Source organism: Poecile atricapillus, chromosome 13 (genome assembly GCF_030490865.1).
Source record: "Poecile atricapillus isolate bPoeAtr1 chromosome 13, bPoeAtr1.hap1, whole genome shotgun sequence".
Taxonomy (NCBI): Eukaryota; Metazoa; Chordata; class Aves; order Passeriformes; family Paridae; genus Poecile; species Poecile atricapillus.
Genome location: NC_081261.1, coordinates 4,915,519 through 4,934,017, shown reverse-complemented (window position 1 = coordinate 4,934,017; position 18,499 = coordinate 4,915,519). Strand labels below are relative to the sequence as shown.

The 18,499-nt window shown below is 42.3% G+C and overlaps 1 protein-coding gene across 4 annotated transcripts in view; it reads left to right on the top strand.

Annotated features, from left to right (window-relative positions):
• Positions 1-18,499, top strand: part of SGCD (sarcoglycan delta) — a 316,209-nt gene that overhangs the window by 237,418 nt on the left and 60,292 nt on the right. For all 4 annotated transcript variants that reach the window (XM_058848579.1, XM_058848580.1, XM_058848581.1 and 1 more), the window contains exon 4: positions 3,036-3,137. In XM_058848579.1, coding sequence (XP_058704562.1) covers positions 3,036-3,137 — 102 coding nt within the window. The remainder of the gene's footprint in view (positions 1-3,035; positions 3,138-18,499) is intronic.

Genomic DNA, 18,499 nt, shown 5'->3' with positions numbered 1-18,499 from the left:
TGTCCACTACAAGGCACTGCATAAAAAGAGAGAGGGCATAAACGATGTAATTGATGTGAAAGTTTTTGCCATGCCCTCCCAAAAAGAAGAAAAATTCAAAGCAGGTGGTGATGGAAGGTTCCCAACTCTGTACCTCCTGTTTGGAGCTTGCCTCCTGGGAGCTCCCACGAACCTGGCTTGTGCCTGAACTATAAAGTCATTCCCTCTGCTGAGGAGTCTGTTAGTAAAAAGGAGAGAAACAATGATTTTCAGATGGCAGAGTATGAAATAATCAATAGCTCTCCTTATTCACAAGCAGAAGAGTGGCAGATAAGGATATATACCAATCACAGACACAGTGTTTAATAAAACATCTTGGTCTTTGTCACTCTAGGCAGTTTTCTGCTACATTTTATAGGTCACAGCCCATGAAATTTCATAGGAACTTTCATATCTATTCTCTGTAGCAGAATATGACATTTATTTGTTATTAAACCATATAATTTAGGGAGGATGAAGGTACTTTATCCAAAACAACATGTGAAGTAGTCTTTCCAACAATGATTTATCTCTAATGTATTTGTAATTTGGGACCTCTGTATAATCCTGTGAGCTTCTTTTTTTTTTTTCCTAATGGAAAATAATAGAGGAATATAATTTTCTAGGGGTTGTATTATAAGAAGCCAAGATACTTGTTAAAAGGGTACAACCTTTGCTTGTTTTTCCACCTGCTGACCCAGACTGTCACCACAAAAAACTGTCAGCTTTAATCATGAGAAACATGACAGTGCTAAGCATTGATCCACTCCCAAACACCAGGAATTCGAGAGGGGATGTGTGGTGGGCACAGCTTTTATTGCTAATGGCAGATGCAGGAGGAGGGAAAGGTGAGGCAGGGGTGGAGGTTGAGATTGATATTTTATTGCTTTTTTCTCGAAGATTGAGAAAGAAGCATGGGGAAATGCCTCTTTCTCTCCAGTCCAGTGGGTTTGTAAGAGCATACACCAACTTTGATTAATCAAATGTCCCCTTGGTGTTTTGGTTGTAGTACCTTGTCCCGTAGGCCTGACACCTCTTTTGGGATGTGTAGGACCTGCTGGCTGTCAGCTAAACTTCCCTTATGTTCATTTTTATATGTAAAAGTCCTTTGGACCACACTTGGGAGACAGAGGATGAAGGAGAGAAAGAGAAACACACAAGAGAAGAGCAGTGTGGGATTCTGGGTCTGTGTCATTACAACAGAACAGAGTCGTGAGTCATGGAAATTTCTGGTTTGTCACAGTTCCAGTGGTGGCTTTACATGTCCCTTTTTATCCCTGGGTCCATAATACTGGAAAAGCATTGTCCCACTTTAGCTGAGGAGCAAACCCTGGAGGGGTCAGCATCGCTGTCCACAGAGTTGGTCCTTCTTGCAGCTGCCTGGGGCACACAGCTTGCCTGACCTGCTGCTTTTCTTAGTAAAACCAGAGAAGACATTGCTATGTGAAAGCCCTCAGGGCTTGTAACCTTACTAAGATAATCTATTTTTGGGAAAAAAACCAAAACTGTAGAGATTTTTTTTTAGCAGCCCAAAATGTGTGAGGGTCTGCAGATAGCTGTAATAATTCCTGCTCGCTCAAATCACAAAGTACACTGCTATCAAAATTTAATCTGGGCTTTTTGGAGCATAACCATATTTCATTCATTTTTCTCCATACTTTTCTTGAGATAAATGAACCCCTTCTGTGCCACCATCAACCCAGAATTCATAGGCCAGTATTTTACACCTAGGGCCAACCAATGTGGGGAGTGGCATTTTATGACCCATCTCAGTAGCATTTCCAGCATCTGTCTCTCAATTTGCTTACAGCCTTCAGTTCAAAATGAGATGGCAGCGGTCACTTTTTCAGCCATCATCACCTTTGTTCACAAGACACCAGGATCTGGCAAGAACAGTCTTAACTTGGCAGGGAATGTCACTTCTTGGAATGGGAGAACTCTGGCAGGTGACCAGTGTTGCTGCTGAGCCGTGCGATGTCTCTGATTTTCATCCCTCCAAATTCAGGCCTTTTGGCAGCAGTTCATGGAAATCTGCCTGGGTTAGATCTCCACTCTCTTGGAGAGACACTGATTCCTCATCTGGGGCTGGAGGTGCTCTTGCAGTGGGAGGAGGAGGAAGCAGACAGATGGGGTTTCATTTTTGCATCTGGATTGGAAAGCATGCTAGATGTAGATGCAAATACATGTGGTATTCCTGGATTTTCCTGGTCTCCTCTTGATGTTTTTATGCCTTCTACCCATGTGCATTCCCCTTTCCCATAAAATCCCCAAAACAGCTGTGAGTTAGGCATGGAGATACTCGTGTTACTCTCCAATCCTGGTGATTTCAGTCAGTTTTTTGCGAAAAGGTATTCTTCAAATCATCTTTTTCTCAGAAAAAAACAGTTTACTTCAATCCTTGCAAACTTTGACAATCACTCTGAATCTTGGAAATAATACCTTACACTTGATGTGGTTTTGATTATAGATGTACTTGTGCAATTCCCTACCCACACTGTTTCTTACACATCCTTTCTAAGCAATTATAGCCTAAGTGAAGATAAATCCCTCATCTTAATAAAAGTTAGAACTTTCGTGTGTCAGAGGTGAAATATATTTTAGTACAGTTCTCCTCTGTGTGAGTGTATCTGTACAGATATTAATCAGACACTCTTTACAGGGATTTGCTATGAATGAGCAGCTATATTATTATATTATAAAGGCAGGCAGTGCATATTAAAGTGAATTTCCTTTTAACACAGAGCATCACTGCCTCTCTGTGAGTAGAGAATGACTTAGCTTAAAGGAACATCTTTCATCTGTGTAAATGGTTTACTGGGGGGCATTGCAGATAGTTCTGAATAGAAATATTTTTTGCACAGAAACTGAGCTACAAGGATAACACAAGTAATTTCATTCTCTAGTGCCTCCCAGTGCTATACATGTTATCATCAGTGGAAAAAAAAAATCAGCTATTGGCAGCCTGGTGAATTTAGTAATTGTAACTAATAGGGTTGTTTCTTTTTACTGTCTTTCAGGATGGAATGGGGAACCTGAGGATCACAGAAAAGGGTCTGAAGCTTGAAGGAGATTCAGAATTCTTGAAACCTCTCTACGCCAAAGAAATCAGATCAAGACCAGTAAGTTTTTGGGAAAGGATAAGGTTGTTTCTGTAGCCCTAACAGGAAGAAACCATGAAGTGGCAGGGTGATGTGGCTACTGAAGAAGTTGCTTTGGCCATTGGCCTCTCTAGACAGATGCAGTTCAGGGAGCCAGGCTTTGAGGACTTCATCCAGACATTGCATCCTCTGGGCAGTTCCAGAGTTAATGCCCACGGCTCTGGTTTGTGTAAGCCACAGTTAAAACTATTCCAGGACCTCTGAAGTTTCACACTGTCTTTGTTTTCTTTTGAGGTGAATCCTAAACAGCCCTCAACTGGAGGACCTGTTATTTCTGAGGCAGAGGGATGGCAGTTCTGAAATTCAGCTCACTTTTAACCAGTTACAGCTTTTCTGGGTAGCAGAGAGATGGTGCCTTGGCACAAGGGCCTGATCTCTTGTTCATTAGCACAATGACCCCATATTATGTACTCAGTCCTATTTCATGTTGGTTTAAAATTATGTGTAGTTAAAATTCAATGCTGCTAAGAGTGACTCCCTGACAAAAGTGGCAAGAATATTAACTACTGGAAATGAGAAAAAACCCAAGTGTGATTGAAATAACATTTTCATAGCAGCACTTCATTGGCTGTTGGTGACTTTTGCTCTTTCTAATGCAATCCTGTATGTTCTGAGCAGCTTTAAAATAACTGAAGCAACTACAGAGTTTCCAGGATCCGTGTCAGAAGATATAATCTGTCTTATTTCCTGATCTGAAGTGTTAATTTGAGTCAGATACCAACCTTCCCTTTTGATAACAATGGCAGATAGCTAATTAAATAAACTTAACATCCTTTTATCTCAGCATTTCAGTGCTCTTGTAGAAATTGGAACTTGGAGCATAATGAACAAAACAGCCAATACGATACCACATTTAATTATTGAAGGTTGTAACCTCTGTAAGATGGCTAGGAATTGATTTGAACAAGCATAATAACTAAGGAAGAAAACTTAATAAGAAAACCTTCATATCTATAAATGCTTTCAGCCCTGAATTAAAACGGAACCTGTAAAACCTTATATGTCATTCACCTTTTAATATAAAATATGTGGGAACCAGGTGCAGCAGTTGGTTTGATAAATAGACTGACAAATCACTACCTACATTTCTTTTTCTCTAGTTACATTGATGGAAATAATACTTGATTGCTAAGAGAAGTGAGAGCTACTTCTTGCTACTGGGGAGTTTACTGTTTTCATATTATCATATTGATCTACATTTTAATACATCAGGGAGTGCAAAAGGTGTGCCTTTCCTGAGGCTGGGAAAGTAATTTCCACACCATTGACAGATTACTGAATGCAAGGAGCAAGAAGTGTAAGGTAAGGCCTGTGTGTGTTCCTGGCTTCATCCCCATCCAGGAGGTTTTTGCTGTTAGCTGCCAGCCAGGAGGTCTGATCTGGAGCAGATCTGGAACCTGTGGCAACCACACAGTTACACAAACCATGCACATTGTTCCTCTGGCTTTTGGAATAAACTGGAATAGCCTGTGCTGGCTTTTGGGCTGCTTGTGGTAACCCTGGAATTATTTTTGGGCTGGGGGCAACAGCAGAGATCCTACTGCATTCAGATAACTTCTGCTTTCTTGTGCTGTGTGTGAATTTGGCCTCTTGAAAGCAAATGAAAGGACTGCAGTCAATCAAAGGTTTACAGTTACAGGATATTTAAAAATATTGTTAAATAATCAACACTGGATCTTTTTAAAGAACAGTAGTATGACCTAGTGTTGTCTTGGAGGGAAGTGTGGTAGCAGTTCCTGAACCTGATGAATATTGTTAAAATAAAGTGCCAAACTCAGAGCTCAGTAACAGATGAACATCCATACTAATTCTAGAGTGATCTTCTCTGGGTTTTCAGAAGTGCATAATGCAGCTTTAAATATGTGAAGAGTAGCAGAAACAAATATGACAAATAACATAGTAAAGAGCATCCCAGGAATAATCAGACACATACAATTTTTCATATGTTTAATTAAACAACCTAAGTGATGTGTACAGTAATAAATAATGGTCTCATATAAACACCAAAGAACTTTTAGATTCTGGTTATTTATAGAAGAATTTAATTTATTTTCTTGAATAAACACAACAAATTTAACTTCAGTATTGTTCTGCGTAGTGGGTGAAGGAGCATTGCTGCTGCCTGGAAAGGGCAGGGAAAAATCACTTCTTGTGTAAGTGGCTTCAGTCCCATGAGCTCTATGTACTGGATTTTCCCATTCCTGTATCTCTGTGGTGTTGCTCCCCCATGTGCTGCAGAGCTGGGAAATCCCTGCCAAAATACCTCCAAAATGGGAATTGTGATTATTCTTGAAAGCTTGAATTTGTCACTGGTGCCTCTCCTTTGCTGCATCTCTTGAATCCCAGGAAGTTGGTAATTAAAATTACACACAGAATTGCTTTCCTAGGAGCTCTGCCTTCTGTTTTAGTGATAGTTTTGAATTTCCACTTAAAAGTGTATTTGTTTTTCAAATTGATTTGGCTGGAAGGGAAGATCAGGGGTTAGAGAGGAGGAAAAGCCCTCAAATGTCATCCTAGGAGACTGCTGGGTGGGCATCTCTGAGCTTCTGTAGTTTGTGCCTTGAAGAGCCCTGCTAGGTCCTGCTCCCTTCATCACCTTACCAGACAGAGGAGCTGTCTTAGATGTGCTTCTCCTTCCAACTGAAATTGCAGATTTTAGCAGAAGGATTGGATGGATGTGGTCTGGTCCCAGGCAGAGAAACCACTGACATGAACTGACTTCTCAAAGCTTCTTCCAGCCAGTTTCTTTCTGCATCTGACACCCCCAAGATTTGCTTTCTTTTTCCCTCACCCTCCCAGGAGTGCCCCCCCAAATCCCTTCAGGTTTTATGCAGAGGAGAGGGTGTAGCCTTTTTAAAGAAAGGAGATGGATGTGTTCCCTTTTCCCAGACTGTTGAGAGCATCCTGAACTCCCAGCTGAACATATTGCACACTGAGCAGTGTTTTTTTCCATGCCACTTGCATGGAACATGAGCATCTTGCTGCCTTTAATTAAGAAGATAACTGGACCATGAAGTATTGCCTGTGTAAATAAAAGTGATTTGTTCTTAGTCAAGGAGGTGCATTAGGAATTCTCACATTTCTTTACTTGCAGATAAATTATGAAGATTATTAAAAATTGGAAGGGTCATCTATAAACCCATCTGTAGCTCAGCTGCACTGTCACTCTCAAAATGTAGCTGTCTTTCTAACTGTTGTAATTTATTGTGGACTATCGTGTGAACCATCTGCTTGCTTATAAATCAGACCAACTTTGACTGAAAGTTGTACACAGCAGTAGGAATCGTTAATTTTATGTCCTGGAAAGTAGTGGCAACAGTTTAGGGGACTTCAGTCTTCATTGCCTTAATTGGAATAGAAATTTAAAACTGGAAATTTTCCTGCCTGTGTTGAGATGAGCTGCTGAGAAGCAAGTTGCTTGCAATTTAGAGTTAGCCCAGATTTAGCTTTCTTAGTGCAGTTGGGATGTTTTGAAGCCTGGCGCATCCAGGTCTGTAAGTAACTTGAAAGGGGCAAGACACAGAACAAGCTGTGTGCATTTTCCATCCAGATAACAACAGAAATAAAATCCTGTGCTGTGATTACACAGGAAAATCCAGTGAATTACTTCTCTCAGGAGCTGTCTGACAACCAATGAGATGATAATCTCAGTTTCAGGAAGCAGAGAAAGACATTGCCATGATAGGATTAGGATGGGTTTGCCCTTTCAATGTTCATTTCAAGTGCATAGATAGGAAAAAAAATAAACTCAGTTTGCAAATGTTTACACCTGGGCTTTACTTTTTTTACACTGTGCATTTTTAAAGACAAGAGTATGGATTTGCCTGACAACTTTGACTTTGCTTCAGTGAGAAGCACTTGACTGGGGTCCTGTCCCTTCAGCTCTCTTTCAGACTCTTATTGATGGGTCTGGGAGCACAGCTAAATGTGGGCACCAACCTTTCTACCTGGGGGAGCTCCAGGTTCTGCTGTTGCACAGATATAAAGGGATGGAAAAATGAATAGATTTTGAGGAGATTTTCAAGTGTCTTTATAAAGAGATCTCTTAGTGTATGTAGCTGGTTTCATGGTGAAGGTCTGCTTCCTTTTATTTTTAATCAGCTAAAAAAAAAAAAAAATAGTTCAAAAGAAAAGCCTGAGGCAAAGGGCTGTGTCTTTTTGTTATTTTCCTTTCTTTGGGGCATGTTAGAGGTCCCTGTCCTACTCAGTGTGGCAAGGAGTGTCTCTGAGAGTGCTGTGCTTGCTCAGGTTGTTGGAGCAAACCTGCCCTCATTTGAAGCCATGCAAAATAAGTGGTGACTCAGTGGAAGGAGGACTGGGGCTGTCATTAACACTTGGCTGGGATTCTGCAAGGGCATCTGTTTGGCCTGAAAAATTCACAGTTCTGAATTAGGGCTGATAACTGCTATTCCCTTTACTGGTGTTTAGTAAGTTCTTATCAGCATAAAAGCTAGACCAGCAAGTGCATAAAATATGTTTCCCTGTCCTTTGCATTCTCCCCAGCCAGTATTTGAATGATAGAAATTTTAAAGGAAGCTTTTAAGAGTGATAAATAATTATTTTGCCAATGTACTTGTCTCACTGTTCAGTTCTGGAATAAAAGTGCTATAATTTAAAAGCACAGAAGCACTTCTGTAATGGCCATATTCTTTTGTATTATTTGCTCTGCAGGTATACCTGCCTCCAAGCTAAAAATACTGACTGCAAAACAATAAACCATGCATTTGGATTAAACAGTGACATGTGCCCGCAGTGGGGCATACCTGCCTCGTAGCCGTAAATACATATTTATAAGCAATATAACATACTAATTTGGATAAAAAGGGAAAGCAGATGGCAAGATAATTGCAACTTTGTATGGGGCTCAAACTGGGTAGTAGAAATGTAGCTTTTAGATAGATAGCGTGAAAGCAGGTTGCTATTTTTTGAGGGAGAAGGCAGAATAATTCCTTTTCTTCCTTTGTCAAAGTTCACAGAGAAATAAAAGGACATTGATTTACTTCCTGGTGATTTGGTCTAGAAAAGTGCTTAAGGGTTTCAGCATGTTCACTGAAACCTTCACAGGGTGGAAATGAGGAAATGCAGTTTGTCTCTCCATGCTGCCATCACTCAGCTGTCCCTGCCTGCTCCCACCACCTCTGCAGCCATTGCTCCTCCCAGCATTTCACTGTTCCCTTGGGCCTGGTCCTTCAGAGAAGAGAGGAATCTTCTTTGCATGCTGTGACACATCTGAGCCTGTGGGAGCTCCTGCCAGCTCTGCAGTTGTTGGTCTCCTGGCATTGGCCTCTGGGGCAGTTCAGCTGCCACTGTAGCTTCAGGTAGAAAAGTCTCCCACTCCCCAAGATCAACTTCTGCAGCACCTCCTCTGACTGCATCTTCATGGCTTGCTTTGGCTGAGTTTTGGATCAGAAGATGACAAAAACATCGAGGTTGCTGTGGATGGCACAGCCAAGACAAACAAGCTTCCTGCAGCCATGCCTGGCCATCTCCAGTCCTCCCTGGAAGGTTTGTTAATCATCCTTGTGGCACCACTCTGGTGCTGTGTTAGATTCCAATATTCTTGGGCTGTAGCTGTCTCTCAGCTGGGTCAGTTTGAGTCTTGCTTGCCTGACTCAGACAGAGATCAGCAGAGGAGAGCTGGCAGTCAGGGGGCCTCAGTGAAGAACAAGTTGCAGAAGGCATCATTTTGGCAAAAACGCCCTCACCTGATGTACAGATATTTTTGCCATCGCTGTCCAAAGCAGATCTGAGTCTGTGGACAGCAGTAGGCTGTGAGTGCCCAGTGGGATTTATAAAACTGCTATGCTCTCCAATAATAAATTTCATTCTGAAGCAATGAAATCCAGAGAGCCTACTTCAGTCTGAACCTTGGCTGCCCCAGCACTCTGGGGCCAGTTAGTGGCTCTGTGATATTTCCAGAGTGCTGAAGAGGTGAAAGTTAAGTAAATTTTGCAGCAACTATGAAAATATTTCCCTTTACCTTCATAGTAAAATTGGTCAGAAGTCTCTCAGCTTTGAATTTTGCAGGGAGTTTTGTAGGCTGGCTGAAAGACTGTGACAAATAACAGAATTAAATCCTGCTATGCCTGTTCCTGGTTGTTTCTGTAAGGAGCTGGTGTTGTGTGCCCCACATTGAGAGCACAACAGGGAGCTGAAGTATCCCACCAGCTTCCAAATCAGAGCATCCCAAAGATGTGCAAGAAGGGAAGCTCTGATGTAAACAAACTTTCAAAAGTAACTCCACAAGTTGCACTTCAAAGCAAAATCTCATGGAAACTGCCTATGGCATTTTAAAAAGGATTTCATTAGATGTTGCTAACTTGTCATAAGATCTCTTAAATGGAAGGGTAATGGCTCATAACATTTGTAAGCTTTTTTAATTTCATGCAATATGAGCAGTGTAATCAACACCTATTAAAGCAAATCAGCTGTGCCCAGTGGGCTACCTACCTCAGCTTTTGTCTAGATTTGCATTTTGGGTGCACCTCTGAACTAACCCTGGCAACCACATGTTTGTGGTTCCTTACCCTGACATCAGTGGAGGCTTCGTGTCCAGAAAATGTGATATGATCATTGTGATATCTGACCCCATAAGGTGCACAAGCACTTTATACTCAGCATTTTTCACCTTCTTGTGGGGGACTTTGAAGCTGATGTAGAGAAGTTAACAGCTGTGGAGCCAAACATGAAGGAGACAGAGAATTTCCCAAATGATCTCTTGATGTATTTTGCTTTTTCCCTTTGACAAGTAAAATTTCTTGCTTGAGATGCTCGTGTGAGGGGAGAGAAACTGTTCAGATCATGTTTTGTTTTGCTGCTCTGACCCAATTCCCACCTCCTCTTCATTCTAAACATTTGCAGCTGGACCCTGGTGCAACAAAAGCCAGTGATGGGCATCCCAGCTCAAAGTGAGCTCTGTGGGCTCTCAGCTTTTGCATTGAATTTTTGCCACAATTCCAGAAATCACTTTTATTTCAGCTGTGAAAAGGAGGACAGTGGGGCACAGAAAACATGAGCTACTCTGGGGGCTGCATTTCTCTCTCTGAAGTGCAAAGGCTTTGAGTTTAAGGATTTACAGTGTCTAGACATTGCTGCTGACAGTCAGGATCCTGGCTGCTTTGTAGAGGCTGAAGTACAAAAACAACTTCTTAATACTAAAAATGAAAAAGAAATAAAACTTGATGCAGTCTGGGTAGAGGGAAGATAGAGAAAAATAGAAAATGGAAACACTGAAAGACAAATAGGAAGATCCAATTATAAAGAAAAATTATGTTTTCCTCATGTTTCCGAGAAGCCTGAAGAGCAGAGCTCTGTATCTTCTTACCACAGGACAGCAAACGCTTCTGCAACTCTTCTGCTGATCAAAACTGTTTGGGCAGGAAAGTTCTGTGTTTTGTAAGGCAGGAGTTGACAAGACAAGCTGTGCTGTCATTAGAAAGTGCAGGCACAAAGAACTGGTTTTGCAGACAGCTCAGTTCATGTGTTCTTTGATCTATGACAGGAAAGCAAAGTCAGATTTTCCAGGTTCCATTCACCAGTTGCTATACCTCTTTGATTGTTTTATTTCTAAATAACGGATGTTGTACTTGGAGAAGGAAGAACACAGGTAAAAACAAGAAAAATTTAGATTTGCTCCTTTTCTATTAGGACAAATTTGTTGAGGGTCTTGGGAAAACTAACTTGCTGCTCTTGAAAGAAAAATGTACCATTTCTTTGGCTTTTAAGATCCTCCTGGTTGGAACATGTTTCCTATAACAGCACATGCAGTAAAAGTTGTTCTTCTTAGGGGGTGGTGAAAGAAAGTGGTTTCCAAGGCACCTGTTTTTTTGTTGTTTCTTTTTTTCTTGATTTACTCAAGGTTTTCAGTATAAAATGCTACATGTCCATTGATTTTCATCCGGATGTTCTGTAATTCCAAGTCCCATTGGATTTTTAGGCCTGCTTCCAGCCTGGCCTGAAAGTTTTCTGAGGCAGCTTGTTTGAAGTACTAGCAGGAGTCTGCTCCTCATTTTCCCTCTAAACAGAATAACCTATGCAACAAAAAGAAAACTTAAAGTGCTTCAGCTCACAGTATTTCTTCCTTGTTCATCTATCAAACACAACCCTTGTTTGCCATCCTTGCATAGAACTGCAGGAGATTCCTCACTTTCAAGCCTTAATTTTTTTGTCTGTGGATGAGTAGAGCTAAAGCTTCCCTGGCTTTTGCCTCTGCACCCCTGAGGTTCCCCAGGGAGCATCCAGTGCTGCTGTCATCCACATTTTCCCAGCAATATCCCTTCTAAGGACATCTTCTTTTGGAGAACTCTTCTTCAGGATTTTTTTTAACTTTATTTCAGATTCAGCAGTGGTTTGTAAATAACTGCTCATGAAAATGCTGAGGAAATGCCAAGATTTCCCACTGTATCTTAGTCGGTGCAGGTTACTTTGTTGGATTCTTGATGAGTAATCTAAAACTAGACACTTAAAACTGCTTTGATGACCTAGGCTTTATATTTTCTCTTTCTTTCCAGCTGCAGCTTGATATTCTGCTTCTAGTTCCTTCTTCTCCTTCAGCAAAAGAATATGTGACACCAGTGGTTCTCTCTTGATTTAGACAAGGGGCTGATTTGTGATGGGGCATCCAATGAAGAAGGGTGGTGAACATCCGAGTCCTGATTCTCTGCTAAGAAGGCAGCAGCAGCTGCAAAATCTGTGGCACCAGGAATGGGTGGTTACTGATCTGGGGAGAAGCTTTGCTGCTCACTGAATCATCTGTGTTGCTCTCCACAGTGCCTGGGAAATCTTTTTGATGTGCCAGTGCAAACTGAGCCTTCTTGGATGTGATCTGACAGGGCTGCAGCCCAAGGCAGCACAGCTGAGGAGTCAGATGTGCTTTTTCCAACGAGAAGCTTTGTAGGACATCAATATTTAAAAACAGAAAAACAAATAAACTGAAGGAAGTGGGTTGATTGAGGGGAAAAGAGAGGTCACTTGTCTGACAGCTCAAGCATCACTCTCCAGGAAGGATTTGTTTTTCAGCCAAAAGCTGTTGTCTTTCCTTTGATTAGGTTGATTAGTGAAAGTGTGACCAACTCATTATTTTTTCTTAAAATCCCATTTTTTCTAGGTATATTTTGCAGGTTAGGAGTGGTCACATCTTTTCATGACCTTAGAGCAGCTTCTATTTCCTTCAGGCAGAATCAGTTGTTTCATACACTCAGGTGAAGTCACCCAGTGAATGGCAAATAATCCCTAATCCAAACACACACTAATTGCTGTAAGAGGCCAGGAGTACCTGCTCTGCTGAAGCTGATTTAAGGTCTTGGTGTCCATGGTTGGAGGGCAGTGAGTTGATGGGATGAGCCAGAACAGGCTTCCTTTGCTGCTTTCCATGGCTGGGTGTTCAGAGCCTGTATCCTCCAGGTTTTTTTCAGAAAATCCCTCACTCTTTAAATGAAGTAAAGGCCACACAGGGCAGTGGCATGCATGTTGTCACAGCTGCTGGCTTGAGAAACACCTTTGATGATATGTCTGCTGTTGCTTCAAGCCAAAATATCTTTTCTGTATTCTGCTACCTTTTGAAAACACCAGCTCCTCCTGCAAACTGACCTTTGCTCTTTGTTTTCTGAAGATCCCAACTGTTATTTATAAATGATGAGCCTTGATGTTGGTACAAAGTTGGGAGAGCAGGTGGCTTTTTGTTTCTCTGTGCAGCATTGTCTATTATGCAGCACTCTGGGAGGTGTAGCTTAGGTGAAGCAGAAGAAAGGGGAACAGGCAGGACCCCTCCTGTGCCCTTTGCTGGTAGGAGCCACTGGTTGGGTGCCTTCACTCATCAGTTCTGTTCCTCCAGAGTTTGGGAAGAACTTCACGAATAAAAACACCAGCAGAAAAATACCTCTTCAAAACAGGAGACAACAGTCAGGCTGAGCCACCCTGCTGATTGCCCAAAGAGTAATTGGGGTCCTTGGCTCTGATATTCCTCCCTGGGCTCTGTTTTACCTTCACACATCCCATTCTCTTTGGCTGCTTTTGCCATTACTCACCATTTCCCCAAACAACTTTCCTGTCTTCTTCCAGGCATGGAAAAAGCATCTGCTGCTTTTTCTGCCAGCCTGACATCTCTTGAAATACCACTTCCCAGCTCCCCAGTGGAGCTGGTGAGGGAGATATTTTTGCTCATGGGCCCTGTACCACTGCATTCTCTCCTCTCCTCACCCCAGAGCAGATAGGAGTGTTTGTTGAGTGGCAGCCACGAGATATATCCAAATCCCAACACATGCATCCTGCTTCTGCAGCTCTGCTGCTGATCACACCTTTGCTGCCGTGCTCTCTCTCGTGTGTGTGGTGTGATTTAGGATCTTCCCTCCAGATCAGCCCAGTTCCACGTGCCATGCTTAACTGCATCTGTCATTTTACCTGTCCAAGTGCCCTCCCACCTCAAGTGCTGGACTTTCAGCCTCTCCAAGGCAGTGGAGGTTTGCAGTTCTTCCTCTCTGAGATAGTTCATGTCTGACATTAACTCACACTTAGAGTTAATATGAGTTAACTCACAGGCTCTGCAGCTCAGAGCTTGGCCCCTCTGCTTATTCTTGGGAGGAAGACTCTGTCTGGTCATGCAGACCCACAGAGCATCCTTCTTAAAGCCAGCTCTTGATCATTTAAACAGAATAAACAAAGTGGTTGGATTTCAGCAATTCAAAACCAGTTTGTGCTGGTGTTTCTGTGACCCCATAACCCTGTGCCATAACTAAAGCAGATAAATCACTTTGGTATCAGAGGGACAGTCATAGGCCCAGCTTTCCTTTTCTGCCCTTCCCCTACAGGGTTAACTGAGCATATTTCTATAAGAAATATTCCCACAACAAGGCCTAAATATGGTTTTCATCAATCATTTTATAGCTGCTTCCAACCTGTCACACCACAGTATGCATTTGCAGCAGCTCAGGAAAAAAAAAAAAGCAAAAAAACACAAATAAAAGAATTGGAATAGAAAAGCTGAATTTTCTATCACCAGGAATGGTCAGATTATCTTTATTTGTGTCTTGTGCAGCAGCAAGTGTATAGTCTCCAACAAATAAATAATTGCAGATCCAAGAAATGAGATTATTACTGCCATGAAGCTGTTGAAAACACGAGTTCACTGTGCCTTCACATTTCCTGAAGCACAACCCTGCATTTACCTATGGAGCACAGCAAACCTAAAGGATGGGGCTCATAAAGAAGAGCTTTTTAATTGTGACAGGAGCCCAGAAACTGAAACACTTCGATTGCAGGAACATGTCTGGGCTGCACCTTGTCATTTCACAGGCCAGATGCATGGGAGAGAGCTCCAGTGGGTAATCACAGAGGTGAGGATGGCTGCCTGCATCCTGCCTCCCAGCCCTCACCCTGCTGTAGTACAGTTGCTTTTGCAGTGTAATTGCTTTCTCTGCAGGGCTTCTTCCTATTGATTCTGCTTGTGTGGATTTAAATGGTTTGCAGGTTGTAACTAGACTCAGGTTGGTCTGCACCTCCACTGCTCTGTGCTAGGCAGCTCACGTGGCACTTCTGAGAGACTTCAAAGCTGTCCAGATAGCATCACTCCCTGACCTGCATGTATATATTTGATTGGAAGAGAGGGGCTGGATCAGATAAGTTCAGAACATCAATAAATATGTGTATTTTGTTTGGTGACACTTGTTCAATTTGAGTCTTTTTCCCAGGAAGCAGCTTGTGTTGTGTCATTTTTTCAGCGCGCTGTGTAAATGTTCTGCATCTGCAACTGTCGAGGCTGGTGCCATCCCCTAGCAGCACCATCTGCTCGCTCACAGAGTGCTTTTTGCACAGATAAAAAATGTGAGGTGTTACTCATAATTAGGCAAATCACATGCTGTGATCTGTGATTGATTTGGTTCCTGTTGCTGGCTGCCTCACATATGTCTGTGTGTCCATAAGTATTGTCTACATACCAGCATATGGATGCAGATGAATCAGAGGCTCACAAATCCTTTTTCCCCAATCCAGACAGATGGAAATGTTTTCCCTTCTTCTTATTAGCAGCAGCTGAATTTCAGTCACACCAGGGGCCTCTGCTAGGAGCTCGCCTGTGTTTCGTGCTGTACACGCACCCGTAAGTTGGCATGGCCATTTATAATCTAATACAAGAAGTAAGCGATCCATGACATGAAGCAAAGGAAAGCTGTAATTTCAGAGCACTGTTCAGAGGTATCCACGTTATTAGCCTTCCTGGAGGAAAATATCTGGATATATAACTTGGCATTACGCAGTGCAGTAGCAGAATGCCTAAAAGGACGTGTGAGCATTGCAGAGCCCGAGTGTGTCTGCTGAATCTGACTTCTGGAAAATATTGCTGTGCTTTTCTTAGTGCTAACAGTATGTGCTCTTAAACATGCATTCACTGACTGAGATCTTAATTGTTTCTGGTTGTTGTATGGTCCAAGAAGTGCTGGTGGTCAGAGAAAGTAACTCAGAAATTAGTAGTTCTGTATAATTTTGATACAGTCTTCTAATGTCCTTTATAGATAGTGAAGTATGATTTACTAGCAGTTTTAAAAGATGTTTAAGGCAGGCAACAGGGACACCAGAAAGGCCATAAAAATGAAAACACATGAACAGAGGTCTGCACGCTTGACTGGAGTAAAAGTTACAAGCAGTGGAGTAGCTGTAGCGCTGGGTGATTTAGAATATTTTTAAGCCTCAGCAGAGCTCTCTTCTTTTCTCTCCCTCTCTCCTGTGCCTACCTACAGTGTGTTTACTTGAGCAGGAGATCTGTCACCCCTGGACTCTGTTCATAACTAGGACAGCCCAAGGCAGAAATAGGATATAACTTAGCACAAATCCACAGTCCTGCTGCCCCAACACCTCCTTGTAGCCAAGGATCAGATTGGAGCGAGCTGCTGCTGAGCAGCAGCTGCAGCCTGGCTTTTCTGCAGAGGAATTCAAGTAAATTGAAATGTTTAGAGAATACTTGGTTGATTTTATGCTGGAAGGGCTGAGCAGTGTGCTGAGAACCCAGGTCTGCTGTTGTCCTGTTTTAGAGCATTGGAGTGGCTTGAGCCTGGCTTTGTTTGTACAAGGGAGAGCTGTTCTCCAGGAATGCCAAGTTAATCATCAGCACACGTTTGATTGACTCTGGTGTGTCACCTTTGGGTGAACTCTCAGTGCAGTGAAAAGCTTGAAGCATTTTCAGTTACTTGGTAGTTTTACAAGTTGTGCTGCTCTCTTCAGCTGGCTGAGCCTGCCTTTCCAGAGGGCTCCTGGAGCTCAGCTGGCTTCAGTGCATCAGACTTCTTTCCAAAGCCAGTAACCATCACTTCAGTCCTACCAACAGAGAAAGTTTTGTGAATGTGCAGCAGCCTTCAGATGTTACAAACACCTGATGTTTGTAAAGCAGACCAGATGCTATAAACCCAGATTTCCCACCCCTGTGGATACTGAATGGAACCCCAATATGCACAGTTGCATTTTATTTTCATGTGTCTGTTGGTTTCATCATGTCACCTGTGGTTTTCCTTATAAGTCAATGAAGTAAAAAAGAAAGAAGAGCAGCAATGAAGTCAAGGCAGATGTAATGCCTTGGAAATTTCTCAGTGTTGTTTTTTAATGTCAGCAGACATGGTGTAATTTAATTTTCAGAAGAGTCTCAGCTGCAAAGTAGCTGATTAGGCATCTTGAAGAAGCAGCCAATCTCTCAAAACACTCTGTTCATGAGATTATTACAGGTATTCTTCTGAAGAGAGAAACCCCTGGATTGCCAGAAATAAATCACTTTGAAGGATACAAACCCCCTTGGGTAGCCTTCCAGAAGCAGAACCCAGTCATTTAGATCTCACATCACAGACATGCCTTCTTTGCACTTCAAAAAGAAGAGTCGAAGATAATTGCTTTAATGGAGCAGAAGGAAATTTATCTTTTGTTTCTATTGTTATTAAAATGAACTTCAAGAAGTGCCATAAAAGAGAGGAGTTTGTGGCATTGGACATAAAACTCAGACCTGCATGCTCTGTGCCATTAAAATATGTCACATTGGGTGGGACCACAGTATTTTCTGAGCTTCATGGTACTGTAAAACATCATTCTGTGAAGGTGACTGAATCTTGTTTGCATAGAAAACAGAACTTGAAATTGGTTTTGGTTTAAGCATTTGCACACTTGGTAAAAGGAGAAGTTGTAACACAGCACACCAAGCTCATGGTGCTGCCTTTAAGTTTTTGGGTGCCCATTGCAGGTCAGGGCTGTGCCAGCTGTGTCACTGAGCCAGCTTACACGACCTGGGCACGTTCCATTTGTGATAAAGTTTGTTTCCTGGAAGAAAAGGATGCAAACCACATTTTGTTACATCTCCAGTTAACCTACTTCCTGCTTCCTAAAAACCACCATCTTCAGACACACATCTAACACATACTGGGGCATTTTAAAGCGTTTATTTTAATCTGTTTGTTACCAATTCTATTCACAGTTTGCTTTCATTCTGCTATGAAAAGCTTACACTGTCAAATCAGAAGTTTTACCAAGAAAGGGATTTAGTAACATGAACATTATGTTCAGCTGTTTGAAGGACAAAATCAAGATGAAAAGAGACTCAGTGATTAAACAACAAGAAGTATGTTTAAATCATATTAAGGGCTGTTTTCAATCTATCACCTAAGGATTTAGCTACATGCATTAAATTCTTGTGCCAGGAGGCTTCTGGGCAAAATCCTGTTCTTGCAGTGGGGATATAGACCAGAAAAAGGAGGAAGAGCTTTTGAAATAGAGCAGTTGTCTTGCAAGTTTAGCATGAAGTCTGGATTTTCTGCTGGTGTACATGAAGGCCAGGTGCTGTTCCAAGCAGGATCTTAGGGATGGGGTTCATTAGATGCTCCCCTGGTTTTTCTTTCTTCACAGCCAAAGGTAGATGCTGTCCAGTGCTTCCTGTCTGCTCTTCAGGAGGTGCATGGTGTCTGTACAACGTTCTGTGAGCTTTTTTGAGACTCATGGTGGTGCCAGTTGCCTGATCCCTGCAGCATCTCTCATCAATTCTGAAGGCAGTTTTACTCAATTTTACTCAATAATGCTGGTTTTGCATTAATTGGTATTTGGTGAGGAGGGAAGAAAACGAGTACACTCTCTGTTTTATGGGAGTGACTCCGAATTTTTCCAGCATCAGACACTCTTCAAAGGATTTTCTGCTCCCAAGGCAGGAGTAGGGGAGGAGGTGCACGCCTGGGGACGTTCCTGGTTTTTCTGATTGTGCTCACAGCGTGTTCTGGAGACCTTTGAGGTTTGGAAACTCCGCGTTGAGCATCACACAGTGAGGTATTCCTGGTGCTTCCCTTTGAGAGAGGAGCAAGTGCTATGGG